At 34.6% G+C, this 26,091-nt stretch overlaps 4 protein-coding genes across 4 annotated transcripts in view; 1 reads left to right on the forward strand and 3 right to left on the reverse strand.

Annotated features, from left to right (window-relative positions):
• The first annotated feature begins 544 nt into the window (after window positions 1-544).
• LOC130613148 (myotubularin-related protein 13-like) lies at window positions 545-16,784 on the forward strand. The gene is made up of 33 exons (XM_057434474.1): window positions 545-815; window positions 4,572-4,660; window positions 4,751-4,984; window positions 5,074-5,296; window positions 5,469-5,601; window positions 5,708-5,816; window positions 5,941-6,054; window positions 6,270-6,344; window positions 6,464-6,577; window positions 6,795-6,845; window positions 6,955-7,125; window positions 7,220-7,510; window positions 7,591-8,250; window positions 8,669-8,888; window positions 8,960-9,052; window positions 9,405-9,593; window positions 9,703-9,773; window positions 9,857-10,109; window positions 10,185-10,318; window positions 10,690-11,183; window positions 11,508-11,761; window positions 12,101-12,306; window positions 12,391-12,438; window positions 12,514-12,636; window positions 13,042-13,146; window positions 13,308-13,487; window positions 13,763-14,149; window positions 14,221-14,574; window positions 14,667-14,741; window positions 14,900-15,032; window positions 15,182-15,318; window positions 15,401-15,640; window positions 16,044-16,784. Exons 1-33 carry the CDS (start codon window positions 758-760, stop codon window positions 16,134-16,136), a joined length of 6,111 nt encoding a protein of 2,036 aa, XP_057290457.1. The 5' UTR covers window positions 545-757; the 3' UTR covers window positions 16,137-16,784.
• Window positions 16,785-18,240: 1,456 nt separating this feature from the next.
• On the reverse strand, window positions 18,241-20,297 carry LOC130612368 (carbohydrate sulfotransferase 3-like). The gene has a single exon (XM_057433673.1). It carries the CDS (start codon window positions 20,119-20,121, stop codon window positions 18,967-18,969), a length of 1,155 nt encoding a protein of 384 aa, XP_057289656.1. The 5' UTR covers window positions 20,122-20,297; the 3' UTR covers window positions 18,241-18,966.
• A 150-nt stretch (window positions 20,298-20,447) lies between these two features.
• LOC130612360 (nucleolar and coiled-body phosphoprotein 1-like) overlaps window positions 20,448-26,091 on the reverse strand; it is a 114,573-nt gene continuing 108,929 nt past the window's right edge. Inside the window, exons 12-13 of the mRNA XM_057433665.1 lie at window positions 21,418-21,475; window positions 20,448-20,713 (exon numbers count right to left, since the gene is read on the reverse strand). Of these exons, the coding sequence (XP_057289648.1) occupies window positions 20,613-20,713; window positions 21,418-21,475 (159 nt within the window). The 3' untranslated portion in view covers window positions 20,448-20,612. The remainder of the gene's footprint in view (window positions 20,714-21,417; window positions 21,476-26,091) is intronic.
• Window positions 21,414-25,520, reverse strand: LOC130612366 (potassium channel subfamily K member 10-like). Its single transcript, XM_057433670.1, has 3 exons — window positions 23,814-25,520; window positions 23,526-23,701; window positions 21,414-23,266 (listed from the first exon to the last, which is right to left on the reverse strand). Exons 1-3 carry the CDS (start codon window positions 24,391-24,393, stop codon window positions 22,820-22,822), a joined length of 1,203 nt encoding a protein of 400 aa, XP_057289653.1. The 5' UTR covers window positions 24,394-25,520; the 3' UTR covers window positions 21,414-22,819.

The following is a 26,091-nucleotide window of genomic DNA, read 5'->3' on the forward strand; positions in this document are numbered from 1 at the left end:
TTGCGTTGATTTTAAAAATCCGTCGGTCGATGTTCGCTAAAAAGAAAAATGTATAGTTTGAATGAGTTGAAATAATTCTACAATTTAGCGGGGAAATTTTTTTTTAAGGAAAATCATAGATTTCGTCGGCGATTTTACCGTCAAATCCCCTTGACAAAATCTGCCTAAGAACGGGCGTATAGCCTCTGTTTAGATAGATAGGTAGAAGGATGTGCATATGTTACATGGCTAGCCTCACAAATATACCCTGTCTATTATATCCAGAAGGGCCCATAACTTAGATGGAGAGTCCTAGACTATTTCATCTGTGCAACATCCAACAGCGTGCCATCTCCCCAATTTGCTTCACATGGCTTGAATTAACCCGGGCTATGGTAATATTCACTCGTCAATATTGAATCGTCTCCGAGGGGAATTAAACCCTGGTCTCCTGTACAAAGTGTGAGAGTTATAACCATTAAGCTACAGCGCCACATTAAGGAAATCTGCGAAACGAACAAAAAAACGAACGAATAATTAAAAGAATAATTTGCGTTATCTGGCGGAAATTCCCAATTCACAGTATCGCGCCGTCCTGCTTCTGTGTTTACGCATGCGTGTGTTATCAAAATAACATTCAAAGATGGCGGACCACTGTGGAAGGGGGAGTAGGTTTTGAGTTAAAAAGGGTCGTGTTTGAAACGACAGTATTAGTTTAGTGGTTTGTGAAATGAAAGAAATGAGAGATAGCTAGTCCATTAGGTGTACTTTATATGAGATGACAAGACTTGCTGATTACTTCTGTGTTGTTGGAGTAGAAGAACAAACAGAGTTATGTAAGTGGAGCTTTTTTCCAGACCTGGATATTTTATGCATTGCCACATGTAGCCTTGTATTGAGGTAACTAAAAAAACACCAATTGTGTTGTCCTGTATACACCATAAAGAGAAACAGGACTTTTTCAGAACAGTGTTCTACATAAGTGATTTTGAAATTATGATACTCTGGTGGGGCAAGTTGAACTTTGAACCCTCTGACTCTGTTCTTGGTAGCAAAGCATGCAAAAGTGCTAAACGTAAGAGGCTATTTGTTCAATGTTCAATTTGTCCAACGATGATAAGAAATTAGAAATGGCATACATCCTTATTCTAAACCTGCGTATCGAGTATATATATTTGCTTGGAAAAAAAAAACCCTTCTAGACTAGACCACACTATATATCCATTTAGCCCTAGCCTTAAATTTATTCTAAATATAATAAGAAATGATAAACAGGTTCAAGTCAGGTTACAGAAGCCAAAATGATTTCTATTAGGGAATTCTTTCTATATAGCTATATATAGAAATAATATATGAATGAATTACGTGGTGAGTAAATGGTTTGACTTGCATGAAGAACAATGAACATGTGAATGCATTTGAACAGACAAAAAATATATACAACATACTGCAATGATCAAAGATATATTTTCAGTAAAAAAAGACTGACACTAAAATTGTTAAAGTCTGCTCTTAATCAGAGAAGATAATAGTTGAGTAAAAACAATTCCAATGTCTTTTCAATATTATCTGTGTTATAGTACTCGTATACGTCTGCCTGTCACGCAAAATGATAACTGCAGTAGTGAAACACACGAAATGCAGTAAATAAAGGATAGGCAAAACCGTAGATATTTCCACTGACTAGTATTTATATAAATTGCATAAATAGCCAATTTGACATATGTAGTCCTTCTTTTCCTGCCTGTACTTTGTAAACAATTGCAACTCATCCACGTGCAATTCAGTAATTGTGTTGATAAATTTGCAAGAGTCTGCAGAGACACACATTTGCATGTATAAACTGTCCAATTTAGCGCAATAGGTAGGGGATTTTAACTCTCATACTTTGTATTTACTTGAGACTAGGGTTTAGTTCCGTAGCTACAATTTAATTTAGGTGAGTAAATGTTACCATTGGCCTGTTTAACCTCAGTCATGTGAGAAATGAGGGAGATAGCACAATGTGTTCACTGTTTGATGTTACAGGGAGTTGTCTGTTAGTGTGCAGACACCACATTTATTGGTCTAGCTTTATTTTCATAAACATCTCAAACACATCAAGCATAAATATACTAACACTTGTTAATGTTTTTGAAAAAATTAATGGCTTAAGAATCTAAGAAAATTTAATTCAATGGCACATGTGTTGCAGTTTCGTATACCAAAAGGGTGAGGAAACATAAACCACCGACGTATCCAGAGAGTTTTTGGTAATGGTTTACCAGTATGGGATTCCGAATTCTTATCCCAAAAAAATAAAAAATGCAAAGAAAAAAAAAACTAGTAAATTAAGTAAATATAAGCTCTAAGTGGTAGTTTTTCTTCAGCAAATTTGCAATCGTTCAAAAAGATTAAACTGCTTGGATTTGACGTACATGCGATCACATTCCTAACATTTGAATGTTTTGAATTCACGAGCCTACCACCATCTTTACTCACTCGACCATTTCAAAATAAATGAACGGTAGCTTCAGCCTATGTTATAGACCCAACACTACGTCTGTGAACAGTGAAGAAAAAGTTGGAATATGACTTTGAACAGGTTCTCAAATAAATCTACAACAAACAGACTTCATGTAGCCATTTTTTAAAAAATAGGAAACTAACAGGTGGCCTATATATTTATATTGTAAGTATTAATTCTGTGAAGTAAGTTTTAACAGGTATTTGGTATCAGCAACAAAGACTAAAAACGAATAATATGTAAAACTAGTTGTTAGCCTGTAGAAAAATTCACGGGTTCACCCGTCCTTTTTATACCGCATCACCTGGCATCTCGTTACTTGTGCAGCTAAACTACCATTTGCATGACAGGCAGACGTATACGGGTATTATAATATCGATTATGTAATAAAATGCAAGTAATAATTGTACAGACATTTTGCTGTTTTGAGTGCCGCAAAGCCATTTTCCGGTGATCTAGGGACCTCAAACCCCAAAATTCCCCTTCTGCACCAACCATGGTCGTGCCTCACGGAGATTTTACCTAAGCAAAAGTTGAGTATAAGAAAACAGTAGTCCCCAAAAAAATCTGGATACATCACTGTAAACTATATACAATTTATAGGTATATACAAAACAATTCTCCATCACTCACAATTATAAAAAAAATTACACAGCTGATATTCACACTGTAATGAACATTTTAAGCACAACTTGTTACTAATTGTTAGTTCTCCCTTAATTATGGAAAACAAGTAAAATGACTACTCTTGCGAACTAGATAGATTAGAACAATGTAATGGATTCTACTTACAGATAGAATTGTTTCGGGAAAAATAATTAAATAAACTTAACTTGAAGATTTTTCTTGTGTTTCGGGTTCATAATTTCAAACTTCTTTGATAGAACGGCATACATATTTGCAACTATGAAATGCCCACCCTTTACAAACAATTATTTTATCCAGCTGTTTTCAGAGAGCTTTAAAAATCCAGTTGCTTACTATCTTTGATGGTACTTTTTCTTTTTCGCGAATGGCTTTGTATTTCTTTAATGGAATGCGGAAAATATTAAACTGATGAATGAATTTTGTTTTAAATGTGTTCATTGGTAAAAAACTTGTTCATTTTCTCTGTGCACACTATCATTTTTAGGATTATGCTTAAAAACAATGATCATTGCCTTTAAATACGATTTTTTAAACTTTCTTAAGTGATCATGTGTGTCTCAGAAAATCATGTACAGATAAAAAGATGTATATTTATATAAATTTGCTGATTCTTTTGTGGGCCTTTATATTATTAAAATTTGTTTGTGTAAAGAAATCGCCATGCTTATTTTAAGGAAGTAAATATCAGGAAAAATTAAAAACCAGGCTAGTTAATTCTTATATTAATTATTTTAATTTTTTAAAAAGGTTAAAATTTTTTATTTTTTTATTTTCGAAAAATTAATTAGCATTTAAAACTAATTTTGAAACGCAAAGTTTTTAGATTTTATTGACACTTGGTGTGTTTACCTTAAGGTTAGGGTCAACAATAAACAACATAATTACAAAGGGGCTTTAACAATGAAGTACAGAAACTTCTTTTCTGATGTTTTCGCACTGGTTCATATATAGAGGCTATTTGTTACTTAAAAGCAGTAATTATTAAAAATATATTTGCATCGCCAACATTCAATTTTAAATTTTTTAACACAACAATTAATAATAAAGTCTTAAGCAATAAGTTGTGAAATACATGACAACACCTATAATGGGTGGATACCTGCCATGCTGCTCTATTACCAAAAGCAAATCATTTCAATGTGCTGATTATGATTAGGAAATATAAATAGATTGAAGTAACGTCCAAAACGTAAAAGAAAAAATAACTTCTCCAGGATTGTCTTAGAGGTTTATTTCATATTTTTTCGTGGAGGTTACGCTTATGCCTGATCATGCACTTATATTTTCAAAAAACTCCTGTGTATAGGTATATTTAAAAAAAACCTTGATCAACTGCTTCAGCATTACAGCGTCACTAGAGTAACAGCAAACATAAACACTTTTTAGGTTTGCTATAGGTGTAAAAGAGAGTGAGCATTCAATTTTTTATTTATTACAGATGATCAGAAGGAACTAAAAGGTTGCGTGATTCAAAGATTTCCAGAAAATGATTGGAAACACGTGCCATGTCCCCAAGGTCTTGAACATGTAAGTATACACGAAACATTTGCGCTACAGGTACTTGCAATAAAAACTGCAAAGCTGTGTAATAAGTAATTAAAAATCTTATCATTCTAGTTCTGTTTGCCTGGAGGATGGAGAGCTAGCAAAATAAATAAACCTCCAACATTTTGCATTTCCATCCTTACAGATATGGAAGGCAAGCCTAGCTACCTTGCATGTTTATCCTTTCATGAAATGGCTAAAGATGAACAAAGCAATGATAATAACTTAGAGAAACCAGCCGAAATACTTTATGTACCAAAGTGTATATGTTTGATTTCAAGACAGCGCTATTATGATATTTTAAAGGTGACTAGCCTATTCTGTTTTCATTGAAATGTATATACGTTTGTACGATCAGGTCTTGTTATTTCAGTACATGTCTTTTATTTTTTCAGAACTGTTTAACAACTATATTTGTTGCTTATTTGAACCGTACATCCACAAATACAATTGAAAAGATGATTGGAACAGCAATTGGTTTTGTTCATGTCCCTCCACCTGGTGGACCAAAACTAACATTTTCAATAGGTGGAGGTGACAATCAAGTTCTCCAACCACCACTAGATCCAAATCTTCCATGTACAAATGAGTCCGTTGCTATTTTATTCAACCAACTAGGTAAAGATATATAATTAATTTGTCTTGTCTTAGAGATTCTATAATCCGTGATAAAGATCAAAATAAAAGCCTTTTAAATTCACTTCGGAGCATAGTAATTGCCAACGCGAATGCCAACATGTTAACCAAGCAGGCCGGTTTCTCCAGTCAGTTACTTTTTTGTCATTTGTAGGAATAAATTCCATGCTACATGTGTTTACTGCTTTGGTAACAGAATGCAAAATATTACTTCTATCAGCCAGTTACAATCATCTAACAATGGCTGCTGAAGCATTGACGGCGTTACTGTATCCTTTAAAATTTAAGTAAGATCTCTTTTCAACTTGTGTTTATTAAAAATCACATTTCTTTTTTTTTGTCATAAGTGTAATATTTTTGTAATAATATTGTATGTGATATTATACTTTTTAGTTATGTATTTATTCCTGTGTTGCCATCGGGTCTCCTGGATTTCCTATCTGCACCAACTCCATTTTTAATGGGTGTTCACATGTCTTATTCGGAATATATACCTGAGTTGGTATGAAAATGCTGTTCTTACTGTTGTTACACTTGACACTATTCGCATTTAATTTGGTCATTTAACAGAAGCTGATAATGAATGTTAACAATGATATTTAAAAAGGACTGGTTTTTTCTTTCAGTTTGATGTCGTAATTGTAAATATAGACGAAGGTTTTGTTACTATTCCTGATTCTATTCGCTTGGCATCTATACCTGAACCTTACTATGATCAAGTGTTAGAATCATTAAAAATTGTGAGTATATTTACAGTAGGCCAGCAAAGTCCTAATGGCAAAGTCCCTATTTTTTATTTCATTTCATTACAAAAGCATTCTATTCATCTGACAAAATGTATATTTGTAGACTAAATTAGTTTACTATAAACTTTTTTAATGATACATTTTGACTATTTTTCCTGTCATCCAGTAAAGTTTTTGCCAAACTAAAATGGTAGTTTTTTTGCTTTTAGATTCTCACTCCATCTCTGTTTTCATCTGATATTCTGTTTCCTACAAACGATCCTCCTCCATCACTTGCCTTACAGGTTCGTTTCGTAATTTTATATAATTTCAAAAAATAATTTTTAATAAATCTTAAGCAGTAATATAGCAGAAATGTTGTTGTAAAAGAATTCTATACATTTTTATATACATTTCTGTTTAGGATAAAGAAATCCGTGCTGTTTTTATTAAACTTTTTGCTGATATGTTTTGTGGCTATAGGTCTTGTTTAACATTAATTAGAGTGCATCCGAAACCAGTCATTTCATTTAACAAGGTTTGTTTGAAATTTTATTGTAATATGGCTAGACATTACTATTAGTTAGGATTAACTAGGAGTGACTTAAAAAGGGACACTTTCGTAAAAGAGTTTTCTTGTGTTATATTACTCGGGGATTGATCTGTCTGATATTTTTGTAGTACTTGTTGAAAAGCTGTGTAAAGGAAAAGAATAGGTTTATTATAATGTTGAGACATGTCCCTCTTCCTTTTAGCTGGCATTTATGGAAAAACGTTGCTTTATTGGTGATGATTTTTTCAGCAAGGTAAGACAATAAAATCTAGAACATACATTTTCCAACTGGTGTTTTTGTGATCTTGAAATGCATTTAATGACCTGATTTGTTTGATATGCATTGGAAATATTTTTTGTAGGTTCTAGATAGTGTTGGTTTCTCTGCGATGACTCAAACACGCGGCCCACCTTATCGAGAAGTAGACATGTTTGATGAACTTATAGCAAATGCAAAGCCTTCTCAAGAGAAGAAAAGTGCTGGAGAACTTGTCCACGAATTAATGCCTATAGTTGACCACTTGTGCCAAAATGTATGTTTTTTTATGAAAAGATTTAATTCACAGAAAATAACTTCAGCATTGTCATTATTGTTTCCTTTATGTTTATTATATTTTCGCTTTGCAGGAACCACGGTTTGATAATCCTGAAGCGAGTACTTTACCTGTGGCGAATCCAGAAGTTTTGTTAAAACCGTTAAGACAATTTCCTTTTCTGAATGAAATTGAAATAAATAGTTTTTTGACAGCTAAAACCTCACAAGGAAAAATCTTCACTGCTCCTGTTATTCAACCACAACAAGTGCCGATAAACCAGTACGATCATCCTGGCAGCCATTATATAAACCAACGAAGATTAGAAGTAATTCAAGATTGTGTCCAGTATATTTATGACAGCAAAATATCTGAAGCGAGAAAGGTAAGGGAGGGAGGCAAGCTTAAGTCTCTTGTATTGTTGTGGAAATTGATAATCTAAACATTCTATTTGTTTTCCTTCAGGCTTTACCATCTGTATTGCGAGCTTTAAAGAGCAAAGGAGCACAGTATGCGTTGTGTAACGAGCTTGAATCTAGAGTAAAATTTGATAGTGCCATGTTAGATCATGATCAATACCATTTAATTATTCGACTGCTTAATGCAGCACTGCAGGACGATAATACAGTGAACAGCACGAATATAGCTGTGAAAATCATACCATTAGCAGCTGCTTTTCATAGGAAACTTGGACCTAGTGCAATTCAGTTTGCTTATACCTCGATTCAAGAACATGCTGTGTGGAGTAATATTCAGTTTTGGGAAGAAGCGTTTTATTCAGAAGCTCAGAGACAGATTGTTGAGTTACATATTAAAGAAAAGCGTAAAAAAATGGCTGCTCTTGCAAAAGCAGAAGCGAAAAACAGTAAAGAGTCAAAAGATACTGTGAAAAAGACACAATCTGATGCAGAAGTAGAAGCGATCAGAAAAGCAGCTGAAAAAACTCTGAGTCCCGAGAAAACTAATCATCGCAATAGTATGTTGATAGCTCCCAGTACTCCTTCCTTTCGTAATCGTACTGCGACTGTTGGGAATGCACACTCCTCTCCTGAAGGAAAAAATACTGACACAAAAAACTCGCTTACGAAAGAAATTCCAGATGCTATGAAACTTGCAGCTGAACTTGTGAGTTTGTTTTTTTTTCATTGGCTTTCGCACTAGTGAATTTATTTAAAATTGTGATTGTTTGTTTGAGCAATGCCCAGAAAATCTTTATTTTGGTAACATGTTTAAGCCTAGAACGACTGATTACAAAAGCCATTCATGGTTAAATCGTCTAAGGACTTAATTGTTATAAAAAAAAATGACCATGCTTTAGAAAGAGGATGAATTGAGCTACCCAGTGATTCGAAACATGAATCATCTAGCCCGTTTCCTTAGCCACTAATTGCAACCCAAATTTTAGAAAGCTAATGAATTCTCTGTCTTTTTTCGAAAAATGATGTCCAAGAACAACAAAGACTAATAGACCCTATTTTATATTCACAAAATTTAATTTCTGCTTAATTATCCTCCCTCAAAGCGGTGTATTATTGTTCTTTAGTTAAGTGAATATGACTCGAAAACTGAAACAGAGAAACAGACTCTAATATACGAAGAAGAAAGTATAGTTTATAGCTTGACGATGTTGTTTGCGCAACGAATGATGTTTCTTCGTGTTCCGACGAATGCTTGTGTGGAAATGCGCAAGATACAACAGTTAAAACGACAGCAGTATGAACGGAGATTACAGCAGCAACAGCAACAACAACTTTCTGTTCCAGGTAAAAAATCTGTCAGTATTTTATGGGACATTTGTTTTCGTTTTTACATTTTCTGTTTTATTGCTCTGTAGGAGAGAATTCTGGAACACCCACTGAGGATACTGTTTCTATAGCAACAAAACCGTCCAATAGCATCATGAACGACGCAGCCTCCACATTTATGGGTAAATCTTTAAACATGGAAAATTTTGCGCCAGTTGTTTTTGCTGAATTTATTTTAACATTTCAGCCATCAAATGTGATTTGTCAAATTGTTTAAAGATTAAAAAGTGTCTCAGAAAAATGGCTATTTATATTTTACATAATTTGTTGTTTTCACCTTCAGTTGGATCTTCAAATTTGTTGTGTTTTTTTTCGGGATTTTTGTGGTATTTATTATATCGCAAGATAATAAACTCCGTGCATATTTCTACGTGGAAACATTCTGGCCGTTTGTATATTTATATATATTTCGTTCTATTTCTTTATCCCATTCTTTAATGAAGTGATTGTAAATAATAATAACTTATTTTTTAGGTGAAAGTGTGATGGGAGGAAGCAGCAGTGGGTGGGGCAGCCAGCACGATCTCGCCGATGGTGCATTTGATTTTGGCGAAAGCGTAAAGGACACTACGACCAAGTTTATTTTAAGATTTGTGGAACGAGTTTGTATCGAAGCTGGTGTGACGGCAGCTCATTTGAAATCACTGCAGACGAATATTCCAAGTATGTCTGTTCAACTGGAAAAGTTTTTGTTTGATCAAGTTTCGAGTTGAACTATTTAACCTCGTTTTGAGGCTAAGCATATGTGTATGTACTACCTGTTATTGTTTAGTGTTGGTCGGCATGCATATTGAATCACTTGAGGAAGTGTACAGAGAAACAAAAGATGCTCCCACTCAAAAGGTATGCTCATCTTCTTATAGCTATATACAGTTTTACATAAGCTTATTACAAATAAAACTTACCGCGTTCTGTTTTCTATATAGGCGAAAATCATGAAACCTGCGGTTCTTCCTGGTGAAAAAACTCAATTCGATGGATTACGCTGTTACCTGATTTCAGACGGTCGCGAGTTGGGCGTGCGCACTGAAGAAAACATCATACGTCCGAACGACAGTTACGATGATGAAATCAATGTAGGCGCTGACAATGGTGGACCGTGCTTGTTTCCAGCTGAGGGAGCCTTGTTTTTAACCAATTACAGAGTCGTATTCAAAGGAACACCTATTGATCAATTTGGTAAGTACTTTGTGAGAGCTACATGCTTTTCGATCAATGTTGCGGCATTTCACTCCTTATTTTTTTCTTAAATAGCTTCTGAGATGACAGTCACCCGTTCATTTCCGATTGGATCGTTAATTAAAGAAAAGAAAGTGACAGGCACGTTTACCGTTTATCCTTCTCAAATTGCAAATTCGTATTTACAGTTACGTTCAAGTACTATGCAGGTATGTGTGTTTTTCAATCACGACTTATCGTCGCCACTGGGAAACTTCCCTTCCAACATTAACTTTTTGCTGCCATTTTTACAGAAAGAATGCGGGTTTTGATATAAGAGACTGGTCGTTAGTCCCGTGGATAAGTTCACGGGTTCGCCCGTCCTTTATATATCTCATTTCGATTTGAAATTTCGCGCGCAAAAAAGAAAAAATGCGGATATTAATAAGTGGTGGCAATAAAACCATTACACAATCTGCGGGTTCGCCCACCAGTGAATTTACCTACTCTGTGAGGAATCCAAAGTATAGATGCGCGAAGCCATATTGAATAGACAAAGTACAGGTATTGATATAAGAGATTATTTATTTAACTACCGTAGATGATGAAGCTTGCTTTCGATGAAGAAGTGCTACCAGAAACAATTGACAACTTTAGAAAATCATTAGTGAAATCTCGCTGGCCACAGTCTGTGTACAACACGTTTGCTTTCAATTACAAGGCACCTCCAGTCTTGCAAAGAACTTTATCACAAAGACAACAATCTATAAGAAAAACACATAATACATTTACAAACGTTGTGAATTTGAAAAAGAAAGTAGGGCAGGGTTCTGTTAAAAAGAAGTCAGCACTTGCGGAAGATAATACCATACGAAAATACGAAGCAGTCAGTAAAGAAAATATCAATTCTGACGATGAGGATAAGAGTGATATGGAACAAGTGTTATTTGAACAAGAGCAACGCGGACCGGACCGTTTACGCGAATCAGCTTTATGCAAGGATTACGAAAGACTCGGACTAGGAGGAATTACGAAAATCTTATCGTCTCCGTGGAGACTGTCTATGGCGAACTTTCATTACTCTGTATGTAGAAGGTCAGTGGTAACTTCCCCGCTACTGAGCAAAGCTAACATGCGAGATTGCCATGTTTGTCTCATCCAAACCATTTGTAAACCCCATTTGAGTAATTCTACTCACGGATACCTTGTTTCGTGAAAAAATTTAGTTTTTTTCCCTGAGAATTTAAGATTTTAGCACAAACCGCGAAATTCGCAAAAATTTGTAATGTGTTGTTATTATTTTGATAATTTGCATGTACAACAAACCATCTTTTGTTGAGAAGGAATATATTGAGTTGTGTTTGAGGTGCAACTATGTTGTTTACAGTTATTGTGATTATGTTCCTTTTCTCTTCACAGTTACCCCGCCATCGTTGTTGTACCGTCTCCTATCAAAGATGACGTCCTACTAAAAGTGGCGAAAAATCACAGACTAAGTCGATTTCCTGTAGCCGTTTGGCGACATCGGAAAACAAAGGGAACCCTACTTCGATCTGGAACTATTAATAAAAGTTTATTAACCGCAGTGTTAAAAACTGGACTGGGTGGACAACAAACGCAAGGCTATCATAGTTCGAATATAACAGATGACGAGAAATTCTTCACCGAGATTGGTATGCTAAAGTTACTGAACCTTAACTAAAACTTTTTCATACAAAATCACTCGTTTTGTCAAATCCTCGAGCTGTTTTCTTGCTTCGTAGATATCTTCCTTGTTACATGGATAGCCCGTATTCCTGAGAGACTAAGAAATAGACCTTATTTTTGTCCAAACACCCTCGATAATTTGAAAACACAGGCCATATTGTACTATTTTAAATTTTTCGCCACGGATAGTTTAACTCTTAGTCCCTTAGGGATACGAGATGTCGATGTACTTGAAGAGAAAACAGCTTTATCCTTTTTCAATCACTTTCTGTATTAAACCAACTTTTTTGTGTCCAACATTTCAGTGAGTGCAACCCACTTGTACACATTAAAAGGAAAACATCAAACTGTTAGCGCGGGTGCCGCTCCATCGATGAAAGCCATGTCGGACGATTTTGCTAGCCTGTTTGACGGAGCTGAGCAAAGTAGACATATAGCTAGTGACATGGATGAAGTAAAAAAATGGGAGCCCGCTCATTTGTACATATTCACCGACAAAGCGTCGTCAAAGGTAAGATAGTTTTTTTTAGCTTGTACGCGCCAAAATATGCGTTCTGAATGATTTTAGTGTACTAACTAATATCGTATTTGCTAGGGTACCAAAATGGAATCGTCAAACAGGGTTGTGGTGGTTAACGTAGAGGTAGGTATTATCCAAGGCGATGTTTTTTTTGTCAACAAATTTGAAGTGACTGCTTGAACTTCTATATTTTTTCAGATTCACGATGTGACACAAGTTAAAGCAAGTTTTTCGAAACTGGTTAAAGTGTGCTGTCCAAGTAGTTCAAACATTGAGAAAAGTTTCTTTAGTCTCTTCGAAGAGTCAAAATGGCTATCACAGGTATATGTTGACCGTTTTCCCAACATTTTCAAATATCCTTCATATTTTTAAAATTTTTCATGGTATGATGATGAACTGGAAAATAAAACAGAACACATGTTTTGTTATAGCGCGACGCTTTCGATTTGCTAAAAATATAGTCATACTAGTCGGTGGTCCGTGAAAATCCACGGGTTCGCCAGTCTATTGTATACCTCATTGCGTGCGTTTCGCTACTCGCAGTACCATTTTACGTGGCAGACAGACATATAACTGTATGAATAAAAAGTAATGTTGAAGTGAAAATTTTTTCCCAGTAAGGAATTGTGAAAATAAAAGAAAAAGTTTTAGCTTTTCAAACGTAAAATATGCTCTTGAAAAAAACATGTAATCACGCTATATATTTATTTTTGTTTTGCTTCGTAGATATCTTCCTTGCTACAAGTAGCTTGCTCTATCGTCAACCTCATTGACATTCAAGGCTCGTCGTGTTTGGTATCGTTCGGTGATGGATCCGAAGTGACGTCACAGGTTGGTATTTCTATATCGGCTATTTTGTACTCTTGGAAAAAATATAAAATTAACAATCCAAGGAATGGCGAGAGGGGCGAGGAGAACGATTATGCGGTTAGCAACTTTAATTCAAATTAGTGACTCTTTTTAATGATATTTTTTTTATTTTGTATATTTAGGTTATAAGTTTAGTCCAGCTTCTGTCTGATCCTTACTATCGCACTATTGATGGCTTTAAAGTATTAATCGAAAAAGATTGGTTGGCATTTGGTTATCGTTTTTCGCACCGTGGTAATCACGTGTTACCTCAAACGGCTATTGCACCATTCTTTTTGCAGTTCTTAGACTGCGTACATCAGGTAGGCATATAGTTTTAAACCCACGGCCTCTCGCTTGCCGGGCGATTGCTCTACCGACTTCGCTAGACATCCGTTGCTATCTCCCTAACACATGCAGTAGACGAGGTGAGGGGCCTACCTCCTTTTGACATAACACGAGCTTTCGATGTACCTTTGAATTGACAAGATGCAGTTTTACCAACAACCTCGCACATGTTTCGTTCCTATAATATAAACTGTAAAATATTTTCCTGATTCTATTGTATTTTTGTGTTGTTTTTTTTTTGTTTCTAAAGATCTTGCTGCAGTTCCCACACGCATTCGAATTCAACAACTACCTTCTCAAATTCATGGCTTATCACCAGACCTCTATGAGATTCAACACGTTCTTTCTTGATTCTGAACATGAAAGATACCAACATGGTTGGTTCCCAGACTCCGAAGCACCAAAGGAAGACATCAAAACGAAAACTGCAGATTTCCAAAACAAAACAAAACAGGGGGCGTTAAACTTTCCGCGCCAGAAGAAGGATGGTAGCTTAAAAGCCGAGCAACTAGCGCAGCAACATCAAGAACAAAAGAAAAAAAAATCTACAAGTGTATCTTTGTGGGACCACCTAAAAATGCAAGCTGCCAGAGTTACTCTGTTTCAAAGTTTCAGTTACCATCCCGATTTAAACAAGGTTTGTCTTCTTTCGGTGTTTGTTTACTTCATCGTTCTGGCAGGTTCTTATCTCTTTGAAATGAATTTTAGAATGTTCTTCGACCATTTTGCAACGTCTCGAACTTGGAAATATGGGATTACTATACCTCTGAGAATCTCTACACCGGTCCAATATACGATCTTGAACTGTTCGCGGATCTGGAATTGGCTAATGTTAGCAACGAAGGAGGTGTTACTGCTAATCCTGATATAGACCGCGAAGACTTCCAAACTTGCTTGAATGGTTGCTATGGCAACACGCAAGATATACCACGTGACGAAGCGACGTATTTGTTGAACGAGTTAAACAGATTAAAAGAGGAGCTGGACCAAAAGACGCAACACTGGACTGCGACGTGGGATGATTTAAAAATAAAAGATGTTTTAAAAAGACAGACACGCATGGTACGAATTTACTGTGTAATGAATAATTTACTGTCCGTTTAGATTAACTGCTTATTACTTTTGTTGACTCTTTTGTTATGCACTTTCTACAGCAGTGGCACTTGTATTGGGAGAAAGATAGGCGTATGGCTGTTCATAAACGTACCACGATTGATATGGTAACCAAGGTAAGTGTGAACATTGTTATAAGACAAGTTATGTTGTTTATAAACGTACCTCGGTTAATGTTGAACATACCACGATTGATGATTGAAGGAAGTGTGAATAAGGTTTTGTGAAGTGTCTCTTGTGGTAAGTCATTTTTTTGTAATTTTTTATTTTTTAGGGAAAAGTCACTGAGAATAATCAAGTCAGAAGTGAATTTGGATTCGAGTACCCACACACTTTTGTTAATCATAGTTATATACGCGCGAATATATGCAACTACTGTTTGCAAAGCATCACGGGCTATCATGGCGGTATGTTCGAACTGTTTTTAACGCATGTTGGTTTTTGTGTGAGAGCGAATAAAACCTGAACACTTTTTGTCTTTGTTAGTCAAAAATAAACATGCCAATTAATATGAGAACGGCTATTGAAAAATATGATTTTAATGTTTTTTCCCCAGGTTTGCAGTGTACGCAATGTGGCTTCAATGTCCACGAAAAATGTCAATCCATGGTGCCTGCGCAATGTCCGAAACACATTAGTTTAAACGACCAACCTGCTCAGCAGTTATCACTCAGCAATCATAGTCTGCCCGGGGTAAACAGCTTTTCGCATTCTTTTATTTATTTGTCGCGAGATGTGTTTGTAGATGTTATATTAATTTCTGTTACTATTTCAGATGGAACGATCGAACCAACGTAATTTTAAAGGAACGTTGTATAAACGAGGCCATCTATTACGTCAATGGAAGGCGCGTTGGTTTGTTCTCGATGCGCAAAGAAACCATTTAACTTATTACGACTCCGAAGAAGATACGCAATTACAAGGCTACATCGACCTGGGTGAGCTAAGGGCGTGTCGAATGGTCAATCCGCCGCCACATGCGCCCAAATGGGCGGACCGCCGTTCTTTTTTCGAGGTTTGTTGACTTACTTACACAGTGAACCTCCTTAAAGCGGACACTTGCGGGACAAATAAAATTTGATCTGCTTCAAAGGGGTTGGGTCTGGGACACTTCCACATGTTCAGTAATGTTGTTTTGCGTTTTGCAAACTCTCCACAGACTTTTCATTGTCTAACAAAAGCAATATTGCTGGATTGGTCAAGAGGAAATTATTCACTCCATAAAATGAAAACTGCTATTTCAACTAACATCACTGGTAGTGTTCAGAAGAATTGTCTGTTAATACTCGCTTTATAGAAATGGATTTCAGTTGAGGTGTTCACGCGGGCTGGCAAAAAGTGTCTGTTTTAGAGAGATTACGCTGTATGTAAAAAAATTGTCGGGATTATTTTGAATATCATTTTGGTTTTGCTTTTAGCTGGAAACGACGAAACGATGTTACTATTTACTTGCTCCGAAATCCGACACGGCGAGCGAATGGCTGGAACGGCTTAACGCATTAAACGCCTGAGAAAAAATATCAGATTGTACACATATATCCAAATATATATTTATTCGCTATAACACACTTTAAGGCGACCGGCTGGACGCCGCGTTGATTAATCTTCATCGGAAGTAGATTACGACAATAACGTCTGCAATTAAGCCGACAACGCCAAATGTCGGTGAGGCTGACACTTTTAAATATATCGAATGCTTTTTTATTTATGTAATATTAAGAAGTTTTATTTGTAACATGGGTGAATGAGGCTGTTGTTTTTAATTCAATACGTGAGTTAATAAAATATATGCTCTTTTACCTTCAAAGTGTATTTATGATCTGTGAAGGAGATAAAATTAACATTTATTATTATTATTAATATGAATATGTAAATCATTTTTGTAGAGCTGTGGAAATATTTTTCTAGGAGTAGTTGATTTTTCTAGTTATGCTATATTTAAAAAATCTCATTTTTGGGGGGTAAAATTCTTAAGTGTTTCTTCAATAAATTCTTATAACCAACACGCCACCAACAAAGTCGATATTTGTTAATGTTGCAATCTCGTTGTCTTGAAAATGGTAGATCGAGTTAAAATATTTTTTTTTAATATTCAACATTGAAGTTTTTATCAAATTCCGTAGTCATTGTATGTCTGGAAAAAGTGAAAATTTGTTTTGTGTAATGTTTTCTTTCTTTTCCTGACCATTCGTTAATGTGTAAATGCTTGATTAAGAGCCCCGACGCTTATTTAAATTTTTTGATTTAGGTTTGCATGGAGAAATTAAGTGTTCTTAAAAGCGAACTGCTTAAAGGAGAAGCTTGAGCATTTTGACATGAAAGTTTATGTAGATTATTTTCAGAACAAAAAATTGTTTTGAGTAAACAGTTGGGTTTAAATAACGGCCCCTTGGCGCTTATTCGGGAGGGGCGCTTATAAAAGAAATTACTGAAAAATTACCGCTTTTTCGTTGCGCAAAACTTGTACGAATAAGTTATACCTTATCAGGGAAAAAATTCGGGGAAAAGTGACTAATTTTTGCAAGTGACTTAATTTTCCTCCGACCAAATTTTCCCCCGATTATTTTTTCCTCGACTAATACATTTCCCCGATTTTTTTATACCCGACTAAGAATTTACCCTTTTTTTTACCCTATTTTTTTTCTCATTGTTACCACCCTAATAAATTACAAGGAAGATTACAAAAAAAATCGGATACATAAAAAAAACCTTAGATATGATGGATGACTTTATGAACACCCTTTACGATTGCAAGAAAATCAGGAAGAGGATGACAGTGACACAGATGCTGACTTTACAATTAGTGCTAAAAACGACATAATTGTTTTGGACTAGATTTTTGTACTTATTCTTGTAGTTATTTTGTAAGAAAAATGTACATAAAAAAATACATAAAAAAATTGATTAAAATTCCCTTTTGAGGTTATCTACAGGAATATCAAAAATTAATAATGGAAAAGTGACTTATTTTTTTATTTGCTTAGGTTTTTCAGTCGTTAGGTTATGGAAACTGTTATGCTGGCGCACTTTTGTTCGCGTTTTACCTTTTTACCAAAGTCTACACATGATCCAACCTCATCCCCAGGACCTCTTTTCGCTTTTTTGATATCGGCCGATATCAGAAAAACGAAAAGAGGTCCTGGGGACGAGGTTGCACATGATCCTTTCCCGTGAGACATTTTACAGGTGGTGAGTATTTATTTTTTTGGAAGTCAATTTAGACCCGTCTTTGACACTTTACGGAGTAAAGCAACACATACTTTTCATCCTTCTTCAAATTCTATGCAACAGAACAAATAGTTTTTTATATTCAACTTGTACAGGGAGAGTACATAAAAGTAATGTTTTTTTGTTTTACTTCCTGAAAAAAACAGACTTTAAATTTCAGAATGGCAAATAACAGTTTTGAACGTTAGTTGTCCACCACATGTTACTTTAAAATAGAATCGCGAAATTTTTGTAAAAACTTTCGCGAAATTGCCGATCTTGGATTTTTCGCAAGAATCAACTTTCTCGAATTCATATGTATAACAGAAAAATTCACTACAAATTTTTTACTTTTAAAGAAAGCGCGAATGTAAGTAAACTTTTGCAATTTAGGCCAAAACTTGCAAATATTTCTACCTCTAATATATTTATTTTTATTTTTTATTTAAAAATATTTTATACAGGATGAGGACTTCAGTAATTTGCAAATATATACATAAATACAAAAAAACTGCTATCAATGTCCGTCCTGTCTGAGAATAAAAATGGAAAAAAGCAGTAAAAACAGTAAAAATATACAAGGCTGGCAAAGAAAATATCTATAAGTGAATTACTTAAAGGATCGAGATTCCGATGATAGAGGTGGGAGCTATGATACAGGCCATACCAGATGAGTTGGGAAACGAATAAAACTAGAACTGACTTAAACTGATTTTCGTCATTTATGCTAAAAACATGTTTCATCATCTCATTTTCTATGTTAAAGTACCACAAAAATTTCAAATCGTGCCTAGCCAAGGCGAAATAATAATTTAATTTTACTTTCATTTATGATAGAACAACATGTCCCCCAAGCAAAATCTGCAGTCATTAGTCGTTGTACGTCTGTCGTAGCAAATGCAACGTTTACTCACAAAAAGTAGAATCAATGAAAGCGTTAAAAATCGTTGCACGAGATTTTAAACTTTTAATCGGCATCCAAACCAAACAGGTGCGCATTTCGCAGTATTTTATGGCAAAATTCTAAGCAAAGTTCGTGTACAAAAAGTTGTTAGACCTCATGGGTATGGAATCACGTGATAATTAAACCCGGTAAAGTGCTTTTGCATTTACTACGTGACCTAACAGCAGTAGCTAGTCACGTGTTAATTTTATGTCACGTGCAATATTCATTTCAAGCGTTTTAGTTGTTGGTATAGTTAGGTCTTTTAACGCTGTCTTTGTAGATAGTTCTGTGTAACCAAGAACTTTCATGAGTTTATTACATGAATTTTGAATTTTTCGAACAAAATTAAAAGTCACTTTCATCCTCCAACCGTTTTTAACTGACGATATATTTCTCGCTGAGCTAGAATACGGATCAGATGAAGTAGTGGCTTTGCCTGAAGTGGATAGAGAGATATAGTTTTTTATGTTTTGCGAAAAGTTTAACTTTGAAAATCGATGCATTTTCTCCGATATATCAAGTGGATCGTCAGCAAAGTCTTCGAATCTCAAAAGTTTATAATTAAGAAAACGTTTACTTTGCTTTGCGTTATTTTCTGTAAAATATTCCATGTTGCTCAAAGTTTCTTCACATCTCTCTTTAATAAATATATCCTCGTTTTGATTTTTAAACCAACCAGCGTTCATCATGGAAGCGAGGTACGCCCTGGGATCTCTTACCAAATGAATGACATTCACATCAACATGGTCATTCAATTTACTCATATACTGAAGAAAAGATAAGTCTTTGTTTGGCAAACGAAATTCTAAATCTTTAATAACTACACGTAAATTCTTGTTGCTGCACAAATTATTCATCAATTTAGCTGTAACATCACTACAAGATTCTTTACAGAACGGAGCTGAAGTAAGTTTTTTACTATGTAATCGAAATTGCCCATAATTCAAAGCCTTTAGATACCCATCATGCTTTTCGTCATATTCGCATTTCATGATATCGTTTAAAAACTGAGCAAACTTTGAATTAATAAACGTTTGTGCTGATTGATTTGTCAACATGAAATTGATTAAATTGTGATACTTCTCAACTGTAATTAACGGTTCAAACAAATACAAAACGTCCTCATGCTCGTTAAAGATACTTCCAAGGAGCGTGCTACCTGTTCGACCTTGACCGATTATAAAAATCACTTGCCTTCTATTCAAATTTAATTTTACTTCACTTGAATTTAAACTGTGCAACGAGCGATCACATTTAAGGAAAAAACATATAAAAACTAAAAACATAAAAAGAATCAATAACGCATAAAGATTATTCAACTTAATGGAGTTATAAAACGCCATACTGCTGAAATTTTAATCTTTACAATTCCATTCAATGAAAAGTTATTTTTCAAAATTTAGCATGAACAAATAATTATGTACCAAATGTGGTTACCTTGGAAACCATTTTGTATCGCATAATTAAATCGGCGGTGTTAAAAGAAAAAAACATGTGGTCACTACAGAAAAAAGCAAAGCTCGTTCTGCGTCTAGTTTGAGCAAGACACACATTTAAAATATTTCCAGCCTAGCTTAGCTACACGATGAACACTGATTTAAAATGGCAAATTTAAAAAAATTCTGGAACGCGGTATATCGGTTTCATGATATATTTAGATGACAACACAACCAAGAGAGTCTGTTTATCATTCACCTTGCGGATTACAAGACTATAATACACAGAATTTCTTCTATTTAAGCTAAAATTTAAAATAATTTATTTGACAAACCAATTTAAAAACGTTTCTACGATTTGCTTCTTTTGTCAGACTCACAAGTCAGGTAGCATGTCATCAATCACTAGAAAACTGAATGGAGTTCACTTCTTGAGTGATCAGACCTCCTCCATAACTACCGCGCTTCTTTTTGGTTTTTTCATGGCGAAAACTTTTCCCTAAAAGTAAATAAATTACTAAACAAGCAACCCGAAAAAATTACCGTTTCGCAACTTCAGCTTAAATATACACAGGCAACGGCCTATCATTAAACATCTAAGGCAGTCATTTTTATTTTATTAGTAGTAAAATTTATTGTCAGTTCAAAGCACAGGTTAAACGAGACACTGTTGTTGTACTGTGTACGGAATAACACTCATTGAATCAATGAACTTTCAACTTTCAGTTTATATTACAGTACAGAGCATGATGAGTTTTAGGATGAAATCAAAAGTTACGAACAATAAATCCTGCAAAAGTTACGAACAATAAATCCTGCTCTTTTTTTTAAAAAACGTAATAACAAAACATAATTATTTGAAAGAAAAGACAATTGTACAATTAAAATTGTCTTGACAATTTGCATAAAAAAGTAGGTTTTAGCAGGAATCTATATTCTGGGTCTAAAGTTTAAGTTATTTACGGTAAGTGTGACCACCCTGAAACAAGTTTTACTGTCTTATCATAGCTACGAGTAGCTTTAAAACAAAAATACGATATACAATTGTTTATAACACTAAAGTACACATTTTGAAGACACAAGATGCAACAACCTACATAACACAATTTTTCAACCATGAAAACGAGGCTGCCATCTGTGTTAATTGATGATAGCTATCTGTAAAGTAACTCTTAAACCCTTCAAAGATATTTCAAAAATTACCTTTAGTATACTTCAAAACTTCATTCGCTTTTTCACCGTAATCTCCTGCTTTCCCTTTCTAGAATACAAAACGTTTAATGAATAAATTTACGAAAATATAAATTAAAAATAAAAGAAGGGAAAGGCAAATTTCTCGCACTGTAACACTGTTATGTAAAATTTAATATTTCTGCTAGCGAATTTTTGTATTAAATGAAAAGCTACAACAGAAAAAAAATATTTGTCACCTAGAGAAAATTCCGTAATTTTTTATTTATGTTTTTTTCTCAGTCAGTTTTCTACCCAAACGCAGTAAACACTTAACGCAACTTCAGAGTATAACATTTTTCGTCGAACAAAATAATTTACCAAATTGTCGTCACTCTATAAAACGTCGTCACTATTGTCCGGCATGTTTTCTCAGATAACGTAGGAACAGTCTGGACCAGAAAAACAGTGGTTGAGACATATTAAAAAAGGAAGATTGGAATTTTATACTCATATAGATTATAAACAACATTCAGGCTCCAATGGCTATAATCACAGAGATGATTAAGAATATATCCCAGGTAATTTGAACTTATTGTAGCTTGACCTTCTTGATCCGTCCATCAAGGGTTAACTCTTATTACTGTATAAACATAATTTTTAACACATTAAATATCACATTTGAAATACAAATAAAAATAATATTTTGAAAACGATGTGTATTTTTTTTGAAAAAGCATTAACACCCCATGCATTACGCCATTTAACAATGCGATTTTGATCACTTCTTCGTGAGAGCATGCGTTGTTCACTCCTCACACACACACACACAAAAAAAAACAATTCATCAACAGCTTATGGCATAGCATGTTGCGTTTATTTGCGTGAGTCACATACACTGAAAATTATTCTCACCAAAACTTATTTTCTCGGTTTGTGCTTTTTTTTTAAAATTGCACGAAATAAAATTTCATAAACATTTTAGATTCCCTTCAAAACATATAGTCATCCCTAATCACAGTTTGCAATTAATTGTGAAATGTATTTTCAGTTTCATGCAATTCGAAAACTTGCTGTGTCACGTGACCTATCCCAAATCATCCCCAATATATCTTATCTCCATAATACCTGGTGCACGATTTGTTTTGGAGATTTCCTTACATTGCAATTTATAAGTTGCGAAACACCTTCTGAACAACAACAAAAAACACACACACTTTAAAATTAAATATATTAACAATTTGAAATAATTTTTTAAAAATAAAAAAGATGCTCAATCGAGTTTTCTCGTCATGAAATATTAAAAATATGAAGCATTAAAATATTAATATTATTAAAAATAATACATGACACGCCAGTTAGATTTCTGCACGGCAGCCATTTTTAGATTGTATGTCATAAAACATTCCACCTGTGCGAAAGAATCACGCCACAGTTACAATTCACTGGATTCATTGTAAGAATCATACGTGACATTAGGGACAGTTAAATGTTTCGTTTTTCGTGTTTTTGGTGTGAGCAAGTTCTTCGCCATTTCGAACTTTTTATTAAGCGATAGAGATGGTTGTCGTTTAAGCCGCATCGCTTCTTCTTTAAGCGCTTCTTTTCGCGCCTTTCCCCAAGCAACTAAAGAATCCACCAAACCAGCCAGTAAGGCCAGCCCAAAACACCGGTAGACGACTAATGGTACAATGTATTCAATTTCGGTTTCTAGAGACGGATGAATATCTCCGAAACCAACCGTGGTAAATGTAACAATCCAAAAATATATACTATCAAGTAGTGTCCAGTCTTCTTTGGAGACGGTAAACACACAACCCACACACATATAGCCAGCAAACAAAAGAAAAATGGAAATGGCGGATAATAATTCTTCGCTGACCTGAAAAATAAAAAGTAAAACATGAGAGAAAGAGACTATTTTTTTATATACCGTTCCAGTCCCGGAGTTGCTACAATTAAATTTATAACGTTATTGTATTTTTGACAAAAAAAAGGTATATATAAATATGTCCGAATTTTTTGTATAGAGATTATTAATTTCTGCTTGCTTAGAAACCTTTTAGAACTAAAATTACAGTAGTTCCTCACCAGAGATGTCCTACATATACTAAAAAATAACAGATAACATATCTACGTACCAATTTTTTCTTTTTGCATAAACACTTATTGAAAAAACCAAACATTTTTTTATTCACTAATGTCATAATGTCACCACACGAAGCCAACAAGATCATCATGAGGGGAATGCCCACCACGCTGAAGCAAATATAAAATAATCTACCATATTTGCTTGTCGGGGCGATGTCACCATAACCTATCAATAAAAGGAACACAAACTTATGACGTCACATAACACAAGTTATGTGAGACAAACTATGACGCCCCCAAAAAAAACCAACTACAAAAAGAGTTTTCACTGCTCGTACCTATTGTTGTGGTAGCAATGGTGGCAAAGTAAAACCATTTTATAAATATATTCGTTCTGTCTTTGAGCTGCTCTTTCTTCTTTTCTTCGTCAATTCTTCGTGTGACAGCATCACGAAAATACATCACGTCCAAAAGAAAGTCTTTTTGATCAGTGACTCCAATGTTAATTTTATACCGCTGTTGAAGGTACAGCCGAAACAAAGTTACATTGCCGTCACTAAAATCGTCTTTGCTTAGGTTCGTTCGGTGAATTAGTAAATTAGATGTATTTTTTAAATCTTCACTGTACTTATCTACAGGGTCCTCAAGCAGGACAAACACAGTTGCCCCTGCAAATAAAATACCCATGACAATCAAAAACAGCAGAGTGAATCTTAAAAATTTCATCAGAGGATTCCACCATTTTTTACTCTTTAATTTTTTTAGACAGGTCATCCTTTTTTCTGCTGGTTTTTTATCGATCGCAGGCGGTTGGATTACGAAGAGTTCTTGTTTAATCAACGCAAGCCCGTAGTACCGATAAATATCGTTAAGTATTTCGTTTCGTAGTTTTATCGTGTTTTCGTCATCCACTTCCATCACATGAAGAATAACAACACACAAGCCAAAGCGATGTTATTACAGATGTACCGAGCCATAACTGCGATTTATATTACACAGGTTAAAAATACATGAATCGGAAAAACAATAAAGACGTATGATATCTTAAATAATTTTTTTTAATAATTAAGATTTGCTAATAATTAATGAGAAATTCACGCGCGCAAAACGATATTTAGAGATTAATCTGAAGACTTGTGATTTTGTAGATTTTGATTGGTTGAAGTGGTACACTATTTGCCACTCGTGATTTCCGTCAAGAGATTTTATTCCTTCAACATAAACAAGCCGGACTGATCTCCTTCGTTGATAATATTAATCACCGCGTTTTAGTAAATAATTAAAAAAGGTGCGGGTGAGAACGGTTATAGGTGAATGAAGAATCGGTATTGTAGAAGTTTAAACACGTTACGTGAGCAAAGTCGAAATTTTTAAAGAGAAAAAAGCTTTTAAAAACAGTGACCTGAAAATTTTCGCGAATTTAGATCTTTTGCTCCAATTCACGAAAATATCTTCTTGCAAAATATACCAAAACCAGTCAGTCATACGCAAAAATTAATTCTAGCGAAAAAAAATGTGATTGCTCGCTTCACAAAAATAAAATATTTTGTGCATAAACTGGTTAACGAAGATTAGGTTAGGAAGATATTACAGGAATGTCGCGACCGAAAACACAGTCCCCGTTAAGGAAATGTCCTAATTAGCCAAATAACCTTGTTAACGGCACTTTGACAAAAGGGGGTAAAATGTCCCACATGTCAGGAGTCTATTAAAGGTAATTTTTATTTGGGTGAAATTGTTTGCACACGTGCTTTTTTTTGTTACTTTGTTTTGATACAATGTTTTCGACATCATACGTTCTTATCTCTATGTCTGAAGTCATTGCATTAAGATCTCACTTAAGTGATGTTTCTTGGTTGATAGGTCCAAAAATAGGTCCCACTGAGCGGAGTTTTTCTGTTCGAATTTGGTAGAAAAGTTCAAGTGATCAAGAAATTCAGTTCCAGTTAGCTAAACCCCCCCTTTATGCATTTATCCATTCATTCATTCATTCATTATACCTCGTCAGTTACTATTTACTGTTATCAACAAAGGATCCTGCGAAGAAAATTCTACTACAACAGAGCTCTCATTAGAGCTACAGAAGACGCGCATGCATAGCAATCGCTTATCTAGACAACCGCCTAATGTATCTTTTCTCATGTTGAATGCTAAGCAGAAAAAAAACGAATAATATTTTTATAGTCTCGATCGGGGACTTGACCATTCACAAGATGGACATTACCCATCTGTGGATGATGTCTATCTTGTTAAGGCAAGGACAGACGTACCTAGAGGAGAACTTACTGGTAGATGAAGTGAACAACTAATTTGCATCAATACTGCTAAACTACAACCTTAAAAGTTAAATTTGCTGACAATCTTTTTTTCACCCAGCCCTGCCCTAAAAATAAGTGCAATTATATTAACAGACTGCTTGCCACATTTTACTGCGGCTTTTTTAGGTTCGAGCAGATTGTTAATCCCATCACTATAAAGAAAGTTTAAATTTTCTTGAGGTTATAAATAAACGGGTGAATATAAAACTTGCTGGCGCAATTTATAGTGAAATTAGCAGAATAAAATTTAGCAAATGACATATCTAAAAGCTTTTTTTAAAGATGAAAAGAGATAGAG

The sequence above is a fragment of the Hydractinia symbiolongicarpus genome, chromosome 10 (genome assembly GCF_029227915.1).
Source record: "Hydractinia symbiolongicarpus strain clone_291-10 chromosome 10, HSymV2.1, whole genome shotgun sequence".
In the NCBI taxonomy this organism is placed as follows: Eukaryota; Metazoa; Cnidaria; class Hydrozoa; order Anthoathecata; family Hydractiniidae; genus Hydractinia; species Hydractinia symbiolongicarpus.

Bases quoted from the DNA above. Each gene is read 5' to 3' on its own strand.
- LOC130613148 (XM_057434474.1), top strand. From the start codon at position 758: ATGACAAGACTTGCTGATTACTTCTGTGTTGTTGGAGTAGAAGAACAA. The intron at 7,126-7,219 runs GTATGTTTTTTT...TTCGCTTTGCAG, and splicing joins TTGACCACTTGTGCCAAAAT to GAACCACGGTTTGATAATCC. The intron at 12,307-12,390 runs GTAAGATAGTTT...CGTATTTGCTAG, and splicing joins CCGACAAAGCGTCGTCAAAG to GGTACCAAAATGGAATCGTC.
- LOC130612366 (XM_057433670.1), bottom strand. From the start codon at position 24,393: ATGGAAGTGGATGACGAAAACACGATAAAACTACGAAACGAAATACTT. The intron at 23,702-23,813 runs GTACGAGCAGTG...TTTTATTGATAG, and splicing joins CATTGCTACCACAACAATAG to GTTATGGTGACATCGCCCCG. The intron at 23,267-23,525 runs GTACGTAGATAT...TTTATTTTTCAG, and splicing joins TATGCAAAAAGAAAAAATTG to GTCAGCGAAGAATTATTATC.
- LOC130612368 (XM_057433673.1), bottom strand. From the start codon at position 20,121: ATGGCGTTTTATAACTCCATTAAGTTGAATAATCTTTATGCGTTATTG.